The sequence below is a fragment of the Mauremys reevesii genome, linkage group 17 (genome assembly GCF_016161935.1).
Source record: "Mauremys reevesii isolate NIE-2019 linkage group 17, ASM1616193v1, whole genome shotgun sequence".
Lineage (NCBI taxonomy): Eukaryota > Metazoa > Chordata > Testudines > Geoemydidae > Mauremys > Mauremys reevesii.
The window spans coordinates 2,525,791-2,545,530 of NC_052639.1; the positions used below are offsets into that span (position 1 = coordinate 2,525,791).

Consider the following 19,740-nt stretch of genomic DNA (forward strand, 5'->3'; position numbering starts at 1 on the left):
GACTCTGGAGCTGGAGCTTCTCTTTGATCTGGGGTAAACAAGGGTCGTGTCAGGTCTCTGGCAGGACTGGGCGACGCAGCTGGGACAATATTTACCCACCACCCCCAGCTGCTGGATTCGAGGCTCTGGTCCCTTGCATTGGTCACACGGCAGGGCGTGGGACCCCTCTGGGGGTTGGTGGTGGTGCAGTAGCCAGGATGCTGGGGAAGCCCTGGCAGGAGCAGCGGGGAGGAGCTTGCTGAGAAATGAGTTTGTAACCCCTCTGCCAGGTGGGGCTGGCAGGAACCAGGGCCAGGTTCAATATCTAGAGGTCAGGGCCAGCTCTAGACCCCAGCGCGCCAAGCGCGCACGTGGGGCGGCATTTTCCCGGGAAGGCGGCAGGCGGGTCCGGTGGAGCTTCCGCAGTCATGCCTGCGGAAGCTCCACCGGAGCCGCGGACCAGCTGCAAGAGGTCCCGCGGAGGCGCGGGACCGGCGCCTGGCAGCGTGCCCCCTGCGGTGCGCTGCCCTGCTTGGGGCGGCCGAATTCGTAGAGCTGCCCCTGCTAGAGGTTCAACAAAACAACGCAGAACCGGCTCAAGCCCCCACCCAGTAACCTGGGAAAATTACAGCCCACCCCTGGGTGCCTCTGGGAGGCAATACTGCCCCACTTGCAAGCACAGAGTCTGAGTGTAGAAAGGAAACGTTTAATGAAAGGAGGGAAGTCACCTGACATTAATTAGGGGAAACGTCACAAGCAGGATTCATAGACGTAGAACTGTGAGCAGGACGCCGACCCCAGAGTGCCTGGGGCAGAGTCTTCTGCCGTCTGCCTCATGTTCTGGAGTTCTACAACCACAGCTCCTGTTCTGTGCCCCTCTCTGCTCCCTCACCCCACCCCACTCCCAGTGGTTGACCTGGGTCAGTGAGGACGCAGGGTTCAGAGGTGCAGCTGTGTGAGTTCACCTCCCCGCACCCCGGGAAGAAGGCACCTTGCTTGCTCTGCCATCTGAGCACTTGTGCTGGCTGGCTGCCTCGCCAGAACACCAAAATAAAAGTCATATAATTTAAATGAAAATCTAGGATTGTAACTGGAATGCAGAGTCTTGGTTACCAAGTATTTGTAACTTAATTTTCATGTGTTTAGGAAATGCTGAACAGTTCTTTTGCGTTTTTTTTCTATCTGGTAGTTTAAATAAATAACCAAAATAAGTGAAACTGGTGTGATTATATTGCATTATTTTAACAAAAAATATGCAGAAGTTTGGATTTTTTGGTGCAGAATTCCTCCAGGAGAAAGTCTATAAGTACCTACACAGGGGACAAATATTGGATAACAGATTCTTCAATTTAGCTGAGAACGGCATAATACGATCCAATGGCTGGAAGTTGAAGCTAGACAAATTGAGACTGGAAATATGGTGACCATTTTTAACATGGAGGGTAATTAACCAGTGGAACAATTTACCGAGCGTTGTGATGAATTCTCCATCACTGGCAATTTTAAAATCAAGGTTGGATGTTTTCCTATAAGAACTGGTCTAGGAATTATTTGGGGGAGTTCTCAGACCTGGGTTATACAGGAGGTGAGACTAGATAACCACAATGGTCCCTTCTGGCCTTGGAATCTATCAAGCTATGAATATTTGTCTCTGTACATTGCATCTGTGCTGAGCACGCTCCAGCCCTGGTCTCTTCCATCCACACTGAATATAGGATCATTGGGACTGGCTGGGTCCTGCAGCGAGACTCACAAGGGAGCTCTGGGTTTGGGAAGAGGGGAGGGGAGAGGGCTGGTCTGTCACACACACACTCACACACACAGACACCGGCACTGCAGACACCTGCACTGTGAGGCTGCAGCCTGCTTGCCCTGGCTCCGTGTCAGCTCCAGGGATGCAGAGATCTGGCCCCAGGTCACTGCCCCTTCCTGGTTTACCCTCAAATATTTACCTGTCCTCAGGGACGGTTCAAAGGTAACAGGGATTTCAGTCCCACCAGGCAGACAGGGCCCTCTGGGGGTGGTGAAGCTTGGGGTGGGGTGGGAGGCCCCTGCCTGGGGGAGAGCGATTCAAGAAGGGGGTGAGTGTCAGGCATCAGGCCTGGGGCCTGTATCCCTTAGATCGGCGTCCATGGAACGGCTCAGGTCTCTGTCACGGCCAGTCCTGGCATCACAGAGCCCAATTCTGCCCTCGGTCGCAGCTGGGCATCCCGAGACAGCCCCAGCCAATGACCCAAACAGGCTCCGCAGCCCCAGTGGGGTCTGGGCACAGCTGCGGGAGCATCTCCCAGAGCAGCATTCGCCCCCGGAAATCAGAGCTGGGACCGAGCAACTGGGGACAGCGCGTCCTGCCCCTCCCGACCCGGCCCTGTCCCCGGTCCGTGCCGGGCTTTCCCAGAGCTGGATTGAAATGAGTCAGGGGGTGGGTCTGCAGCGCCCCCTGCTGACCAGGCGAATGGCTCTCACGGTGAGGACACGCCTGGCGGTGCCCAGCGGGAGCCCATCACTGCTGGGGAGATGACGGGAGCCACGTTCTCTGATGTCCGGTGAGGGCCCAAGCGAGTGGCAGGGGGAGTGGGGCACTCGGTGAGTGTGGGTCACAGCGACACAGCGCTGGCCTGAGAGACAGAGCAGCCATGGACTCTCCAGAGCAGCCCCACTGCTGCTCCCTGAGGGTTGGCAGGTTTAGCTCCTTCTCCTTCCTGCTTCCCAGGGGCCCCTCTCCCAGAGGCTGTTCACTTCCTGCCTTTCTGGCCAGAGCAAAGAGAGAGAAGATCCCCCAGGCGGAAGTGTGGGGCAGGAGGCTGCTAACGGAGCTGACACAGAATCGCTGGGTGGCTGTTAGTGGGGGCGGTGGGAGGGGTCCAGCCCCATTGTATGGACCAGTCTCCTCAGGGCGTGTTAGCGAAACGCAGCAATGACACCAGCTAGGGAGGAGCTGCAGAGAGCAGGGGGGACAAGAAATTACCCGACGGGACCTGGTCCGAGCCGGGGGATGGTCAGGAAATAAGAGAAACACGATTCAGCTCCGAAACTGACGCTAAGACCCAGCCGGGTCCAGCCAGGTTTGAACCCTGCCTCCTCCCGAGACATCTCCTGTTGTGTATTTGGTTGTCATGGTTTCTGTTGCTATGGCAACTGAGTTAGAGTATTATGGTCTGTAAATAAAATGGTGGTTTTGTTAGCTGTCTGCTCTCTGGCCTCAAGTGATTTCTTCCTAAACTGGCTGCCCCCAAGGATATAACAAGTGGCGACGAGGATGGGATTCCGGTGCTGCTCCAGTAACAGAAGGAAGTAGAAGTCAAGGTAAAGAACAACAAACAAAAAAGCTGCTTCTTTGCACTGACTGTGAAAGTGAAACTAAAATCATGGCTACTCTGACCAGGCCTCTGGAGCCTTTTGATGAGAATACAGAGCAGTGGCATGTGTATACTGAGCGTTTTGAGCTTTTTTTTATTGCAAATGACATTACAGAAGCAAAGAAGGTGCCAATATTCTTAAGTGTTGTAGGAGCTAAAACCTACTCCCTGCTACACAGCTTACTACACCCTGTTAAGCCAGCAACTAAACCTTACAGTGACATTGTGGAAATCCTGGGGTCCCATTTTTCCCCAAAACCACTGGTAATTGCTGAAAGATATAGGTTCCACAAAAGAGACCAAAAGGAAGATGAAACAGTTGTACAATTTGTAGCCATTCTAAAAAAGCTAGCAGAACACTGTGAATTTAAAGAAATGTTACATGATGCCCTGCGTGACAGGTTAGTGTGTGGCCTGTACAGTGAAGCTATACGGAAGCGCCTACTGACAGAGGCTCAGCTTACCTTACAGAAGGCTGTTGATACTGCTGTCTCCATGGAACTGGCTACAAGGGAGGCACAATACATCGGTGCACCCCCTAGGGTGCAAAAAGTGTCACAAGAACTGACCCACAAAACTGTGCAGAGTCAAGAATGTTACCGCTGTGGTAAGCCAGGACACCAGGCATCAGAATGCTGGTGTAAGGACCTGGTGTGTCGACACTGTGGCAAAAAGGGACACATTGAGTGTGCCTGTAAACAAAAGAAAAAGAGGCCTGTGGTCTGGCCGACAAAAAAGAGGAACCTTGCATACTCTAGAGCAGACCCAGGATGATCAAGGAGACACCTCATCACAAGAGGAAGTGCCACTGCATGTTTTGTCTTTGGCAGCGGGCTCACATGAATACTGGGTAACCCCCTTATTGGAGGGCAAACCTATACGCATGGAACTGGACACCGGTGCAGCTGTCTCGCTGGTCTCTGAGACTGTGTATAAAGAAAAGCTACAGCATCTTCCGCTTAAGGCAACAAAAACTGTTCTGAAGACGTATACGGGAGAAGCTGTGCCCATGGTCGGCACTATTGATGTTAAGGTGGAGCTCAATGGACAGGCCGCTAGATTGCCACTGTTTGTGGTGAGAGGTAACTACCCAGCCTTAATGGGTAGGTCTTGGCTTGGGAAGATTCAACTGAACTGGGCAGAAGTGCACCGGATGACTAAAGAAGAAACCAGTCTAACCCCTATACTAAGGAAACATGCTGCTGTTTTTGGAGATGATTTGGGAAGTATGAAGGGAATCACTGTGACATTGAACATTAAACCTGGCAGTCCACCAAAATATCTGAAAGCCCGAACTGTGCCATATGCCATCAGGCCAAAGGTTGAAGCAGACCTGGAGCGCCTGGTCACCAATGGAGTCCTAATACCAGTTACCCATAGCTCATGGGCCACTCCTATCGTTCCAATAGTGAAGAAAGATGGCTCTCTCCGGATTTGCGGTGATTTTAAAGTCACTGTCAACCCAGTGTTGTGTGCAGAGCAATACCCGCTTCCCCGCATCGATGACCTCTTCGCAGGCCTGGCTGGGGGACAAAAGTTCACTAAGATTGATCTGAGTCAAGCATATTTACAGATGCACGTCGATGAAATGTCCCAAGAGCTGTTGACTATTGTTACTCATAAGGGGCTTTATCGATACTGTCGCCTACCCTTCGGAATAACATCGACTCCCGCCCTGTTCCAGAGAGCTATGGACCAGATCTTGTGTGGCTTGTCAGGAGTTCAGTGCTATCTGGATGACATCCTGGTCACTGGAAGAAATGAAGAGGATCACTTAAAGAATTTAGAGGCTACCCTACAAAGATTGGAAGAGTATGGCCTACGAGTTCGCAAAGACAAGTGTGAATTCTTCAAGCCCTCTGTTGAATATTTGGGACACATCATCGATTCTGCAGGTCTTCATAAGGCCCCTGCAAAAGTTAAAGCTATTGTGGAGGCTCCCCCACCACGAAATGTAAGCCAGCTGCGCTCGTTTCTAGGACTACTGAACTATTATGGAAAGTTCATCTCACAGTTAGCCACACTGCTAAAACCACTTCACGAGCTCCTTGGGCAGAACAAGGCCTGGAAGTGGACTGAAGCCTGTGATGTTGCATTTAACAAAGCTAAGGATGCATTGTTAAATTCTGAAGTTCTAACACACTTTGATCCATCCTTACCCCTGCAATTGGCCTGCGATGCCTCCCCTTATGGAGTGGGAGCAGTCGTGTCACACATTATGCCTTCGGGAGAAGAGAGACCTATTGCTTTTGCTTCACACACTCTAAGCAAAGCAGAAACTAACTACGCCCAAATCGAACGGGAGGCATTAGGAATTGTTTTTGGAATTCGGAAGTTTCATCAGTACCTCTTTGGCGAAAGTTTACTCTTCTTACAGACCATCGACCTCTGACGTCAATTTTGGACCCTACACAGGCATTCCCCCATTAGCTGCTAGTCGTATGCAACGTTGGGCATTGTTACTTTCAGCACACACATATGAAATTAAATATCGGAAATCCACTCTGCACGGCAATGCAGATGGCCTCTCGAGGTTGCCTTTGCCGGTCAAACATCAAGATAGTGCCCAAAAGGAAATCTTCTACTTTGAACAGGTAGAGAATACACCCATCACTGCTACTCAGATAAAGAAAGCAACTCGCGTTGACCCAGTATTGTCCCAAGTTATGGACCTGGTGATGCATGGAAAATCTCGACAAACCTCTCCGGTCTCATCCGACCTTGTTCCCTACATGTCCAAACGGATGGAGTTATCGGTCCAATCTGGTTGTTTGTTGTGGGGGAGACGTGTCATTATTCCACCACCACTGAGATCACAGATGTTAGAACAGCTACATTCCGGTCACTGTGGAATAGTGCGCATGAAGGAAATTGCACGAAGCTATTTTTGGTGGCCTGGATTGGACAGCGCTATTGAAGAGAAGGCAAAAGCTTGTATGTCATGTCAGGGTGTGAGGAATGCATCCCAGTGGGCACCCCTACACCCATGGGACTGGCCTGAAAACCCGTGGCAACGTATTCACGTTGACTTTGCTGGCCCCCTTGAAGGAAGCATGTTCTTGGTGGCAATAGATGCCCATTCTAAATGGCCAGAAGTCTCTATAATGCAGTCCACTTCTGCAGAGAGTACTATCCAAAAACTACGAGGACTCTTTAGTCGTTTTGGTCTGCCAGAACAACTTGTGAGCGACAACGGACCGCAGTTCATTTCTCAGGAGTTTCAAAATTTTATGAAGGCAAATGGGATACACCACATCACGTCAGCACCATATCATCCGTCCACCAACGGATTAGCTGAAAGATTTGTGCAGACAATGAAAAACGCTTTGAAATCAGCAAGGGGACAACACTCCATTCAAAAGCGTCTTGATATCTTCTTACTTTCCTACAGAAACACCCCTCATGCTACGACCCAGGCATCCCCAGCCTTTCTAATGTTGGGACGACAGCTGCGCACTTGCTTTGATCTGCTGAAACCTTCTGAACCCCGACAAACTGTGCAACATCAGCAGCAATATCAAGTCATCAGACGGGCACCCAGAGCAAAAGACCGAACCTTTAGCCCGGGACAGCCAGTTTTGGCTCGGAATTATACTTCCAGAGCTAAATGGGTCCCAGCCACAGTCATCACTCAAACAGGACCTGTTTCCTACACAGTCCGGACTGCAGAGAATGTTACCTGGAGGCGACATGTAGAACAGCTGTTGCCAGGTCATGCCAGTCCTCAGGACCCATCTGCAGTTGAGGGTCTGACTTCACCTCTTCTGGTGAGGCACCGAATCACGAGTCACCTGTTCCTGACTGTTCTCCTCCATTACTGCCGGCGGCTGAGATACCCCTTTGCCCAGCACGAGCTGATACCACCTCCTCACCCGTTCGTGCTGCGGACCCTGAGCCCCTAGTGCTTTCGGGTGCAATAACACCAGAAGTTCGCCGTAATCCACCTAGAGACAGAAGGCCTCCTCATCGGCTGGATCTCTAGCTAGGGCGAACCCACGGTTATGGGGCAAAATAATCCCCAGGGTTTAGCCGGGAATGGAGGCAGTCTACCCTCCTTCTCTAGTCTAGTGTGTGTTTGTTTTTTTTTATTTAGGGGATGTTCTTATTAGGGGGGGAGGAATATGTTGTGTATTTGGTTGTCATGGTTTCTGTTGCTATGGCAACTGAGTTAGAGTATTATGGTCTGTAAATAAAATGGTGGTTTTGTTAGCTGTCTGCTCTCTGGCCTCAAGTGATTTCTTCCTAAACTGGCTGCCCCCAAGGATATAACATCTCCCCTCCGTCAGGGCTTTCTCCCCACAGGCCCCACGTGCCCAGCTGTATCTCAGGCTTCACCACCTCCACTGTGGGCCTCTCCCGCCTCGTCCCCCGGCCCTGGGAGCCTCCTAGCTAATGAGGGACCCCCCAGGGCCTAGAGAACACGGCTCCATCCCCACATGCCTCCCCCGCCACACACAGACTGAAGAGACTCCAGGAACCTGGGGGGATCCACAATCGGAGCAGAGGGTCCCCATAAAGGGAAAACAGCTGGTGGGACACGACCCTGGGGGCTGCGCAGGGACCCACTGCTCTCTTGTGCTGTCTCCATTTGATCTGCTCTGCGGTTTTCAGCTGCGTCTCCAAGGCTCAGGTCGTGCTGAGCCAGCCCTGGGTCTGACACATTCCGTCTGAATTCCATCTCCAGGCTTCACACCACAGTGTCCAGTATATGCTGAGCCTGCAACGTCCCTCTGTGTGTTTGAACCTTCAGCACAGGCTGCTACTCCTTGAGCCACAGCCACGGCATTACGTTAAGCGGCAGCAGGAGCAGGTTGTTGTCCTGGGGGGGTGATGGGCTATTTGGCTCAGTGGGTCTATGGATTTATTTTTCTTGCTTCCTATTTACCCTGTAAGTACCAGGAATGCCAAGTCGGCTCTGCCCTGGGATCTCTGGAGGACTGGCTGGGCATCTCCCAGCATGTACACTAGGCTCTCACACCTTGGTTGACTGGGGATAGACCTGTCACAGAGATCGCCTTTCCCCACAATGGTCATTGGTCCGTGGAATTAAACAGATAGTAACAAAACATACCAAAAAACCCCAAAACAAGTGAGAGTTGTAAGGAGTCGGACAAGCCATTCCTCCCTCTCTCAGGCCTTCGCTTTTAAAATCAATTTAGTTCAACCCATGCGAGCCGGTAGAGGTGCTCCTGTCGGGCTGAGAGAAGAGTTGATTCTGGTTTAGCTTCAATTCCTAATTGATTGAACCTAAACTAAAACAACCTCTGCCACACCACAATAAGTGCATCCACACTGGGGTTTTCACTGGGGTAAGTAAACTGGTTTCAAAACAAACTTCAGTTGAACTGGTTCATTTTCATGTAGACGTGTGTAACAAGGGCAGCTCTGCCAGGCGGGGCTGGAACCCGGGGGGCTGTCGCTGACGCTGCCCGACCCAGGGTTAAAGCCAAACCCCACAGCAATGACCGAAGGGCTGGGGAAGGGGACAGAGCCACGATCCCAGGATCTGGCTGCTCTAAGGATGCACAGGAGCCATGTGAGGAGCAGCAGCAGGGCAGGCACAAAGCAAGAAAACAGCCTCACAAAGAGGTGGGTTTTTGTATTTTGTTTTACACTGAGGCTCCAGGCAGGACGGGCAGCAAACCCCAGGGGTCCCCACTGCAGCCGCTGATCCCCTTGTGTGACAGACAGCTGGGATCACGCGGGCCGGTCTGGGGGCTGAGAGATGGGAGAGCAGGTGGGATGTTTGCAGAGCGAACGGGAAGGCGTTGGATGAAGAAGGTGCTAAGGGGGATAGTGCAGATGGTTCTGGGAAGAGCAGCAGCTGAGACGAGGCCTGTCCGTGCTCCCCTGATCCTGGGGTGTCAGTTGCCGGTGCGGGGCTCTCGGGATGGGAGGGGAGGGGGCTGCCCAGCAGGGGTGGGGGCTTCAGTGGGAATTTTCCATCGTGTCGGCGTCAGGGGCTTTAAACAAATACAAACATCCCCTGAGACAGGATCAAAATCATCCCCCAACACCCAGCAGACAGCTGTGGACACGGCCCCCCAGAACTCTCCCAACCCCCAATAAGACTCTCCCCTCAGAGTCACCCCCTGCCCTCAAGACAGATTCCCTTGTGCCCCACATAGACCCTTTCCCCCAGATGTCTACCCCACTCCCACACACACACACAGTCCTGGTGGGTTCCATGCTCCCATCTCCCCGTCCTTTGCCAACTACAACACACACAGACCTCTCCGACCCATGGACTCCCCCACCCATAAAGCTGTAGGGACTGGAGTTGTGTGTGGGTGCATCACACCTACCTGAGCCGCAGGGGGCACTGTACTCAGCCTCTGTTTGTTCACCTGCAACAGCAAGGGATGTAAGGAATGGAGGAGAGACCCAGTGGGGGGATGAGAACCCCTCCTCCAATCCCACACAGGCAGAGTCTGTTCCCCCAGCCCCAGGGGATCCCTGCTGTAGGTCTGAGCCCTAGAAGGGAGTGGGAGGTCGCCCCCAGCTGTCTGAGTGGGGCTGTGCACTCTCTCCCATCCCCCATCTCGGAGTAAGTCAGACGGGCCCAAAAATCACCACTGAGTCGCCCCTGAAAACACCCAGGCAAACGGTCCTGCCACCTCCTGGCCCAGCACAAAGGATTCTGGGGGTGCCTGAGGAGCTGGATGGCAGGGGAAATGTGGGGGGCCCTGAAGGGGCGGGACTCGCCTGCTCCTGCTGGGACGGCCCCAGTTACACCAGCCGCACCCTCCCCACTAGCCCGACGAGCACACGGCTCCCGTGTCCCTCACGGTGAGCGACTCCACAGATCGAACCTGGGAACACGCTTCCAGCAGGTGTCTCCAGCTTGACCCCCGCAGGCCCACGGCGGGTCGGCTGCCAGCCTCTGCCCAAGTGCTGTGCCCAGGCCCGAGCAGGGGGCCGAGATCCGCCATGGGGACAGGTCACAGGGAGCAGGGGGACTGCAATGGCACCACCCTAAACCAAGCACCACCCTAAACCAGGAGTGGCTGTAATTGGGGCGGAGCCAGGACAGGACACACCCTCTGCAGCCACAGACTGCGTCATGGGGCCCACGGGAGCGGCTCTGCCAGGGGCGGGACTCACCCATCTCGTAGTAATCGTACAGTCTCACTGGGGCTGCTCTGAGATTCTTCACAGGGAAATCCTGCTCCAGGGAGAAGGTGAAACTCGCCGCTTCCTTCGTCAGCTACCGAGAGACAGAGCGAGCGCCTGGGCTGAACGGCTGCACTGGCAGCTCGAACCCCCTCCTCCCCGAGGCTCGGCCTGGCCCAGCCGCTTCCCCCTGCCCCTGCGGCCTGGAGCAGTGAGAAAATGCTCCCCCGAATCCCTGTTCCACCCCCCTGCAAAATGTGACCCCTTTCATCACACTCAGGGCCCAGCTCCAGCTCCCCAACCCAGAGCTCCCCGTCGCTCCGTTCACGGCCCTCCCTGGGGTTTGGCTGGTCTGGTCCCATCTCCCCGTCCTTTATGGAAATGGGTCACTTGGAACCAGGGGAGATTTCAGTGACCCCTCGCAGTGCGTATGACACAGAGCCCACGAGAGCAGCTGTAATGGGGGTGGAGCCAGGGCAGGACACGCCCTCCCCATTCACACCAGGCCCCCGGAGCCCCCAGCCGCCCGCACTCACCTGGGCCAGATAGAGCGTCACCTGGTCCTTCTGCACCTCCAGCCTCTTCACCAAAGGCTGCTTCTCCAGCTAGGAGCAGAGGGAGGAAACGGCTGAGCCAGGAAGGGAAGGGCTGGGGCTGGAGTCACTGCTCTGCTGGCAGCTGGGACGTGGGGCACCAAACACCCCCGTGGCCGAGGGGCCTGGCTGCCACCCCCCATGTCAGTCACAGCTGAGCACTGGGTGTCTGCTGGGGGAGGGGCGGGACAGGAGTCTAGACATGGGCATTGTGTTGTAGGGGAGCTAAGCAGGGTCAGGACCTGCTCAGTGACAAGATGGGAGACCCAGGGCTGCCCAGTGCCCCACGGCAGGGGGCAGGGCTCTGCAGGGGGAGCTCCCCCTGGGGGTCAGAGCTGCAATCTGTGCTCTCCTGGGGGTCTGGGCTCTCCCCCATGGATCAGCCCCTGGTTTCATGCTGTGTGACGGGCCCGGCCTGTTCTCCTCCCTGGGAAGCTCACCTGCCGCAGGGAGCTCTGGACGGGGATGTAGCCGGACGGCAGCTTGGCCTCGATGATGGCCATGTTGGTGGCTGGGCGCTCCCCGCTGTACCTGCAACGGGAGCCATGGGCTGAGGTCGGGGTTTGCCCTGGATACAGACCCCAGGGGGGTGGAGGGGGAGTGGAGGCCTCCCGTCCTCTCGGCCCTGCAGGCATCTCTAATGCCTCTGCCTGCTCTGGGCAGTGGCCCTGCTAGCCCCCGGCCAGCCCTGAGCTCCCTAGCAAGGGGCCCGGCCCCAGGAGCTCCTTGGGAGCCGACTGTCCATTAGATCAGCCCCGGGACCAGCCCTTTAGCCCCTGGCACATTCCAAGGGGCCCCCGCCTCTGCCCCGAGCCCTGTGGGGGGATGGCTCCCCCGGCGATCGATTCCTGCAGTGGGGCGGCTCTGCCTCGGCCATTTCCCCGCTGCCTGGGGCCTGCCCCTGCCCCCAGGCACTCGGACCCAGCGGGGCTGGGGGCTGGGGCTCGTACCGGGCGTGCAGCACGAGGCTGAAGCGGGATGTGGCGTTCTCGGTGCACTCCTTCGGCTCCGTCTCCACCCGCAGGTCAAAGGTCGCGGCGCTCTTTGGGGGCGGCACGTTGTAGCGCAGAGTCAGCTGGGAGACAAGCAAGAGGGTTGGGGCAGAGCCTGCTGCCTCCGCCACTGCACATCAGAGCCTGGGCCCAGAGCCAGGTGCCGTGGGGCAGGGCAAGGGCACAGCCAGTCACCGCTGGGCCGGCTGGGCCCCAGGGGCTCCTGCACTCACCTGCACAAAGACACAGCCCTTGCCGCTGGCCCGCACCGTGTACTGCCCGGGGATCTCCTGCAGGGCCGCTCGCTGCAGCACCAGCCGGTTGGCGTTGTCCACGTGGAATTGCTGCCGGGCCCCGGCCTGGGAGCTCACCGTCACCGACACAGCCCCGCTCGCAATGTACGTCAGGGCCGCGTATTTGGCCAGGGCCTGCAGGGCCACCACCGTGTCCTAGGGAGGAGAGTCACCGAGCTGCTGTCACGCTCTGGGGAGAGGAGCCCGGCTCAGACTCACTGCAGCAGGATCGGGACCCACCGGGACGCTGACACTGGGACCCTGGTTCCCAGCCCCTCAGGGCAGGGGGCTCTGCTCCCAGGACTCCCTCTCCCAGGAAGGGCCCCGGCTAAGATGTAGAGATGCAGCCCCCGGGGGGCTTCTGGCCAATCACGGAGTGTGAGGGAGACCGGGCCCGGCACCCCCAGCTTCCTGCAATTCACCAGGACTCTCAGCCAGCCAGTAAAACAGGTTTATTTAGATGACAGAAACACAGTCCAAGACAGGCCTTGCAGGTAGAGACAACAGGATCCCTCCGTTGTGGGGGCCCAGGGAGGCCAGAGCCCCGTTGGGAGGTCAGAGCCCCATCCGGGCTCCCCTCCATTTTCCCAGCCAGCTCCAAACTGAAACTCCCTCCAGCCTCTCACTCAGCCTCCACCCGGCTTCTCCCCAACCCTTTGTCCAGTTTCCCGGGCAGAGGTTGTTCCCTGGCCTCCAACCCCCCTCCTGGGTTCTCATGTTACATGGTCAGGTAGCCTCCCTCAAGGACAGTCTCCCATCCCCAATGCAGCCAGTCCCAGCAAAACTCCCCTGCAGCCTTCCCAGGCCAACACTCCCCACTCGGCATTCAAAGAACACTAAGAACATTCCCAGTTCATCACAGCCCCTTCCTCCACCAGGCCCCCAGCGCTGGTTTGCCCGAGGGCAGGGGTGTTACCTGCGTGGAGATGAAGCCCACGTAGAGGTTCTCCTGCTTGCTGAGCCAGCGGACGATCTGGGCGGCGGTCGTCATGTCGGCAGCAGATACGTTGGGCAAGGAGAGATAGGCCAGGAGCACGTAAGCCGTCATTGCCTCCGCCGATGGGGCCTTGTTCCCGTACGAGCTGGGCTTCCCGTGCCAGTGGAGCTGTTCCCCTAGGAGAGGGGTCGAGGGAAGGGCAGCCCATGGCTGCAGTTACAACACAGTGGGTCACCTGTTTGCTTTCCAAAGGGGCCCCAGGGGCTTCCCAGGCCAGAGGGACTCCTGCCCCCCACTGAATGCAGCCACCTCTGGGGCAGGACACGGCAGCTGATTTACATCACACAGGAGGGCTACACAAGTGTAACACGACACCCCTGGTGGGTCGTCAGCAGAGACTGAACCCTCGATCTCTGATTCAAACCCCCTGAGCCTCTGCTGCTCAGCCCCGGTGGCTCACTGGCTGCAAGTGACCCCTAAACCTATGTGGTGCAGCCGCTCGGGGGCAAAGGTGGTGCTAACCCAAGGGGGCCCTAACAGGAATATTCCTCCCACCCCCCCCACCAGCCCATTACAAATATTAGCTGCATTATATCCACAAACCAAGAACTAGCCCTGGGACGTTGCACTCCCTATTCTTTATGATAATATGCTTATGAGATGAATATGACGTCACTGAGATACACGTTATACAAGATGGCTCATGTGAGCTTTCATTGGAAAGGTTCTGATTTACTGAATGCGATTATCCAATTCGCATGCACGTATCAGCTCTGTATCTACAGTTAGGCACACGGACTATGTAACCATTACAAGTGGGGGTGTTTTGGGAAGACACCCACCAGGACAGGCCATCAGATTTGATGGGCCTTCAGGAAGGAACAACAAGACCATGCGGATATTAATCTCTCTCCCTCCTGGGAAGTGTCCAGGGCTGTAACTGTGACACTGCTAGGTCAGGTGGTCTTGTCACCTGTTACTAAACATTACCTGGGACTTTTTTTTAACCTGTTTCTTAAGTACATTGAGCTTAGCTTGCGACTTTGTTTTATTTGCTCAGCAATCTGCTTTGTTCTGGCTGTTCTCTCTTCTATTCCCCTACAATTCACCTTTTTGTAGTTAATAAACTTATTTCTTGTTTATAATCTAATCCAGTTTGTAACTTTCTAACTGGGGGAGAGGGGACAGGAAGTCAGGCACATCTCTCGTCATGCTGAGGAAGAAGGTGGATTTTTATGAGCTTGTGCTGTGCAGATTTTTCTATACGGCGCAAGACAGTATTATTCTGGGTTTATCTCCCAAAGGGGTGTGACGTCAGTGCTGGGGGAGCCCTCTCGCACAGAGCTGACTTCAGTGTGTGGCTGCAGCAGGGTGGGGCCCTACCTGTGTGTGTGCTGCAAGAGGCCGGAGAGCCTAATTCAGCAACGCACGGAGAGGGAACCCAGGCTGGCAGAGCAGGAGAGGCTCACTGAAATCCCAGTACACCAGGTGCTATCCCAGAAGGAGGGTCCAACCCATCACAATCCCAACCCCCCCCACACACAACCGACACCCTGGTAAACTGGCCACTTACATTAGATGACCGGGTTTTGGGGGTAATACCAAACTGGGGGCCCCATGAGCTGCTTGGGGCCCTAAGCAATTGCTTAGTCTGCTTATGCCTTGAGCCACCACTACTAGAGGGGGGCAGAGAGCCCTTGAGGGAGTGTGGGCCCCCCCGGGGCTGGGTCAGGAGGGGAGCATGACCCAGGTGAAGGGCAGGGACAGAGCTGACACCTGGTAAACTCCCCCCTCCACGGGGTCTTTGTGACCTCAGAGACAGCTCCTATAACCCGAGGGCTGTTTCACCCCAGTGCCTGGTGGCCCCTTGGTACTCCCTGCAGCAGAGCCCCCACCTCTCCCCTCCCTGGGGCAGGAGCCACGTGCTGCTCCCAGCACTTCTTGCTCGCCTCGGGGCGGAGCAGGACACGACACACACAATTTGCGGGCACAGACCAGCTCCAGCCGTTGCACCGGGGCTCGGAGAGAAGGGACTTTTCACCTGAGCTAAGACATGACAGAGCCACCCAGACCATGCAGGGGGCTCCTCTCTGTGGGGGAACGTCTCCCCAGGGCCCGAGCGCGCCAGGCCTCAGCTCCCAGCACAGCTCAGTCTGAGCTCGAATGGTGCTGAGGAGACGCACAGAGACCACTGGGGCGTGTTCATGACGAGTGTGAGGGGCTCAACCTGGGACTCCCAGGGCCCCCTGGCCTCATGCCGAGGGCTCCTTCAGCTCAGCACCAACGCGCAGCAGCGCCACCTCCTGCGTCCCCAGCCGCACCCACACTGGGCATCAGGACTCCCATGGGACCTGCCGCCCTATGGGGAGCTGGTCCCAGGCTGCATCGCTCACACCGGGGCTAGGCAGGGAGCGCCACAAACCCAAGGGCATCTGTGCAGGGAAAGGCTGGGGAAATCATAGAATCACAGAATATCAGGGTTGGAAGTGACCTCAGGAGGTTCTAGTCCAACCCCCTGCTCAAGGCAGGACCAACCCCAACTAAATCATCCCAGCCAGGGCTTTGTCAAGCCTGACCTTATAAACCTCCAAGGAAGGAAATTCCACCACCTCCCTAGGGAACCCATTCCAGTGTTTCACCACTCTCTGAGTGAAAAAGTTTTTCCTAATATCCAACCTAGACCCCCGCCACTGCAACTTGAGACCATTGCTCCTTGTTCTGACATCTGGTACCACTGAGAACAGTCTAGATCCATCTTCTTTGGAATCCCCCTTCAGGTAGTTGAAAGCAGCTATCAAATCCCCCCTCACTCTTCTCTTCTGCAGACTAAACAATGCCAGTTCCCTCAGCCTCTCCTCATAAGTCATGTGCTCCAGCCCCCTAATCATTTTTGTTGCCCTTCACCTGGACTCTCTCCAATTTTTCCACACTGGAACTGGAGCCGGGGGACAGGCAGCCTCCCTTGGGTCCATGGGGGGGGCGCATGGTGCAGATAAGGGGGCACCCAGAGACTTCCTTCCTTGTACAACCCCCTCTCCCAGAATCGGCAGGGCCTAGCCGGCCACCAGCCCAGGGCAGCCTGTTCCCCTCCCAGCATTAGCCAGGCCAAGCCAAGAAGCCTCAGGCAGGGACTCCCCAGCTGGGATGTCCCCAGCACAGGATGGGGGCTGGGATCCTGCGGCATTTCCCCAGGGCTCGGTTACGCTCCGTTCCCCTTGGGAGCTGCCTACGCAAGGTCCTGCCCCACGGGGTCTGAGCCCACTGGACCCATCATGCTCCTGGCCCCAGGCGCTTTAGAGGGCTGGGTTGAGACATGGGGCTGTGCCCCTCTAGGCTCTCAGCTCCGATCCCCCCAGGCTGGCAGCGACCCAGCCTCACCCCCCTTCGCTCCGTGCGCTGGGCCCTGGGAAATGGCGGGACGATCTCACTCCAGCTCTGAGGGGAGAAGTGTCCCCACGACAGAGCCCGGCGCGTCGGCCCCTCGCTGGCAGCCTCAGCAGAGACCATGGACTGACTGGGCCATGGAGACCCAGCTCCCCTGCCAGGCTGAGGAGGCCCCGGGGCAGGGGGCCCCTGGGTGGGCAGGGCCGTGGGGGGCAGCTGGCCCTGCCCTGGGCCCAGAGGCCGGCAGCGAGGGGAGCACTAGAGCGAGGTGCTGCCGGTACCGGCGCTGACGCTGTGCTGGGCTAGGCGCTGCAGGAGGGCGTCCCGCAGCTCAGTGCTCCCCGCCAGCCCGAAGGCGTAGGCCAGCAGCGCCTGCGTGTAGAGGTCGCTGGTGCTCGACTCCCGGAGGCACTGGAGGGCCCTGGTCACCATGGGGTCCTGGGATGGGGGAGACACCGAACAGACTCCCCGTCAGGCTGAGCCGGCCAGAGGAGACGCCCCGCGCCTGGGTGTGTCCCCCGGTACCCACCCCATGGGGCCACAATACCCCCCTCCCACAATACCTGTCGTCACCTCCCCCGACTCATCCCCCCACCGCCACCTGCACCCTGCGCCCCCCAAGACTCGCGAGACCCCATCCCCCGAGCACTAGACACCGAAACTGCCCAGCCCCTCCCCAAGCTGCTGAATCTTCCTCCAACTCTGACCCCACCCCAACTCCCTACAGCACCCTAACCCCCACCTTGGGACCAACCCCCTCAACCTGTCAACTTCCTCCCCACCAACCCGCCTCTTCACTGCCCCCACAGCACCCTGACCCCGCCTTGGTACCAACCCCCCACCCCCCGACCAAGAAAGAAGAAGTGGGACCGCTTAAAACTTTAAACGGAGTGGAGATTAGGGATAATCTTGGAATGGCACAATATCTGAACGAATATTTTGCCTCGGTCTTTAATGAGGCTAATGAAGGGCTAAGGAATAGTGATAGAGGGACCAATGAGAATGAAGATATGGGGGTAGACATTACGGTATCTGAGGTAGAAGCCAAACTTGAACAGCTTAACGGAAGTAAATCGGGGGGCTCGGATAATCTTCATCCTAGAATATTAAGGGAATTGGCGAGGGATATTGCTAGCCCGTTAGCGATAATTTTTAATAAATCTCTAAATTCGGGGATTGTACCGTCTGACTGGAGATTAGCTAATGTAGTTCCTATATTCAAGAAGGGGAAAAAAAGTGACCCGGGTAACTACAGGCCTGTTAGTTTAACATCTGTAGTATGCAAAGTCATGGAAAAAATCTTAAAAGAGAGAGTGGTTCCGGAGCATGAGGCCGATGGCAACTGGGATAAATTACAGCATGGATTTACGAAAGGTAGATCGTGCCAAACCAACCTGATCTCCTTCTTTGAGAAAGTAACAGATTTTTTAGACAAGGGAAATGCGGTGGATCTAATATATCTGGATTTCAGTAAGGCGTTTGATATGGTACCGCATGAAGAATTACTGGTTAAATTGGAAAAGATGGGGATCGAAATGTAAATCCAGAGGTGGCTAAGGAGCTGGTTAAAGGGAGACTGCAGAGGGTAGTATTGAAGGGGGAACTGTCCGGTTGGAGGGGGGTTATCAGAGGAGTTCCTCAAGGCTCGGTTTTGGGTCCGATTTTATTCAATCTATTTATCGCTGACCTGGGAACCAAGAGTAGGAGTGGGCTGATGAAGTTTGCGGATGACACCAAGTTGGGAGGTATTGCAAATTCGGAAAAGGATCGGGATATCCTCTAGGGAGATTTGGATGACCTTGTAAACTGGAGTATTAGTAACAGGATGAAATTCAATAGTGAGAAGTGTAAGGTTATGCATTTAGGGATGACTAACAAGAACTTTAGTTATAAGCTGGGGACGCACCAGTTGGAAGTAACGGAGGAGGAGAAGGACCTAGGAGTCCTGGTTGATCGTAGGATGACTATGAGTAGGCAATGTGATGTGGCCGTTAAAAAAGCTAATGCGGTCTTGGGATGCATTAGGCGAGGTATTTCTAGTAGGGATAAGGAGGTGGTAGTCCCGTTATATAAGGCGTTGGTAAGACCTCATTTGGAGTATTGTGTGCAGTTTTGGTCTCCCATGTTTAAGAAGGATGAATTCAAACTGGAACGGGTACAAAGAAGGGCCACTAGAATGATCCGAGGAATGGAAGGCCTGTCGTATGAAAGGAGACTTGAGGAGCTCGGTTTGTTTTCCTTAACCAAAAGAAGGATAAGAGGAGATATGATTGCTCTCTTTAAATATATCAGAGGGATAAACACCAGGGAAGGAGAGGAATTATTTCAGCTCAGTGCTAATGTGGACACGAGGACAAATGGATATAAATTGTCAGTCAGGAAATTCAGGCTTGAAATTAGACGAAGGTTTCTAACCATCAGGGGAGTGCAATTCTGGAACAGCCTACCGAGGGAAACAGTGGGGGCGAAGGACCTCCATGACTTTAAGATTAAGCTAGATAAGTTTATGGAGGAGATGGTATGATAGGATAACGGGCTTAGTCAATAGGTCAATTAAGTGCCACACTGGTAAATAGTACAATGGGTCAATGATATGATATAACCTTTTCCAGAGGGTATGGCTGGAGAGTCTTGCCCGCATGCTCGGGGTTCAGCTGACCGCCATATTTGGGGTCGGGAAGGAATTTTCCTCCAGGGAAGATTGGCAATGGCCCTGGAGGTTTTTCGCCTTCCTCCGAAGCATGGGGCAGGGGTCGCTTGCTAAGGAGTGGGTGGATCGGCTTATGTGGCCTGCATCTTGCAGGAGGTCAGACTAGATGATCATAATGGTTCCTTCTGATCTTGAATTCTATGATTCTATGACCTGTCAACTTCCCCTCCCCCCACCAACCCGCCTCTTCACTGCCCCCCACAGCACCCTGACCCGCCAAATCCTGACAGCCCCTCCCCTGGGACAGCCGGGCTTGGCCTCACCGTAAGCGGCTGCCCCAGCTCCAGCAGTGCCGCCGTGACGTAAGCCGAGACAGAGAGCTCATCCACCATGCCGCCCTGAGGGGGATGGAGAAATGAGTCAGCTCAGACCGAGCTGAG

The 19,740-nt window shown here is 55.5% G+C and overlaps 1 protein-coding gene across 1 annotated transcript in view; it reads right to left on the reverse strand.

The window, feature by feature from the left end:
* Positions 1–8,698: 8,698 nt before the first annotated feature.
* The window catches only part of LOC120384945 (alpha-2-macroglobulin-like protein 1), a 66,781-nt gene continuing 55,739 nt past the window's right edge, over positions 8,699–19,740 (reverse strand). The window contains exons 30-39 of the mRNA XM_039504048.1: positions 19,624–19,698; positions 16,932–17,088; positions 13,246–13,442; positions 12,270–12,485; positions 11,995–12,119; positions 11,485–11,575; positions 10,988–11,056; positions 10,443–10,545; positions 9,644–9,685; positions 8,699–9,301 (exon numbers count right to left, since the gene is read on the reverse strand). Of these exons, the coding sequence (XP_039359982.1) occupies positions 9,267–9,301; positions 9,644–9,685; positions 10,443–10,545; positions 10,988–11,056; positions 11,485–11,575; positions 11,995–12,119; positions 12,270–12,485; positions 13,246–13,442; positions 16,932–17,088; positions 19,624–19,698 (1,110 nt within the window). The 3' untranslated portion in view covers positions 8,699–9,266. The remainder of the gene's footprint in view (positions 9,302–9,643; positions 9,686–10,442; positions 10,546–10,987; positions 11,057–11,484; positions 11,576–11,994; positions 12,120–12,269; positions 12,486–13,245; positions 13,443–16,931; positions 17,089–19,623; positions 19,699–19,740) is intronic.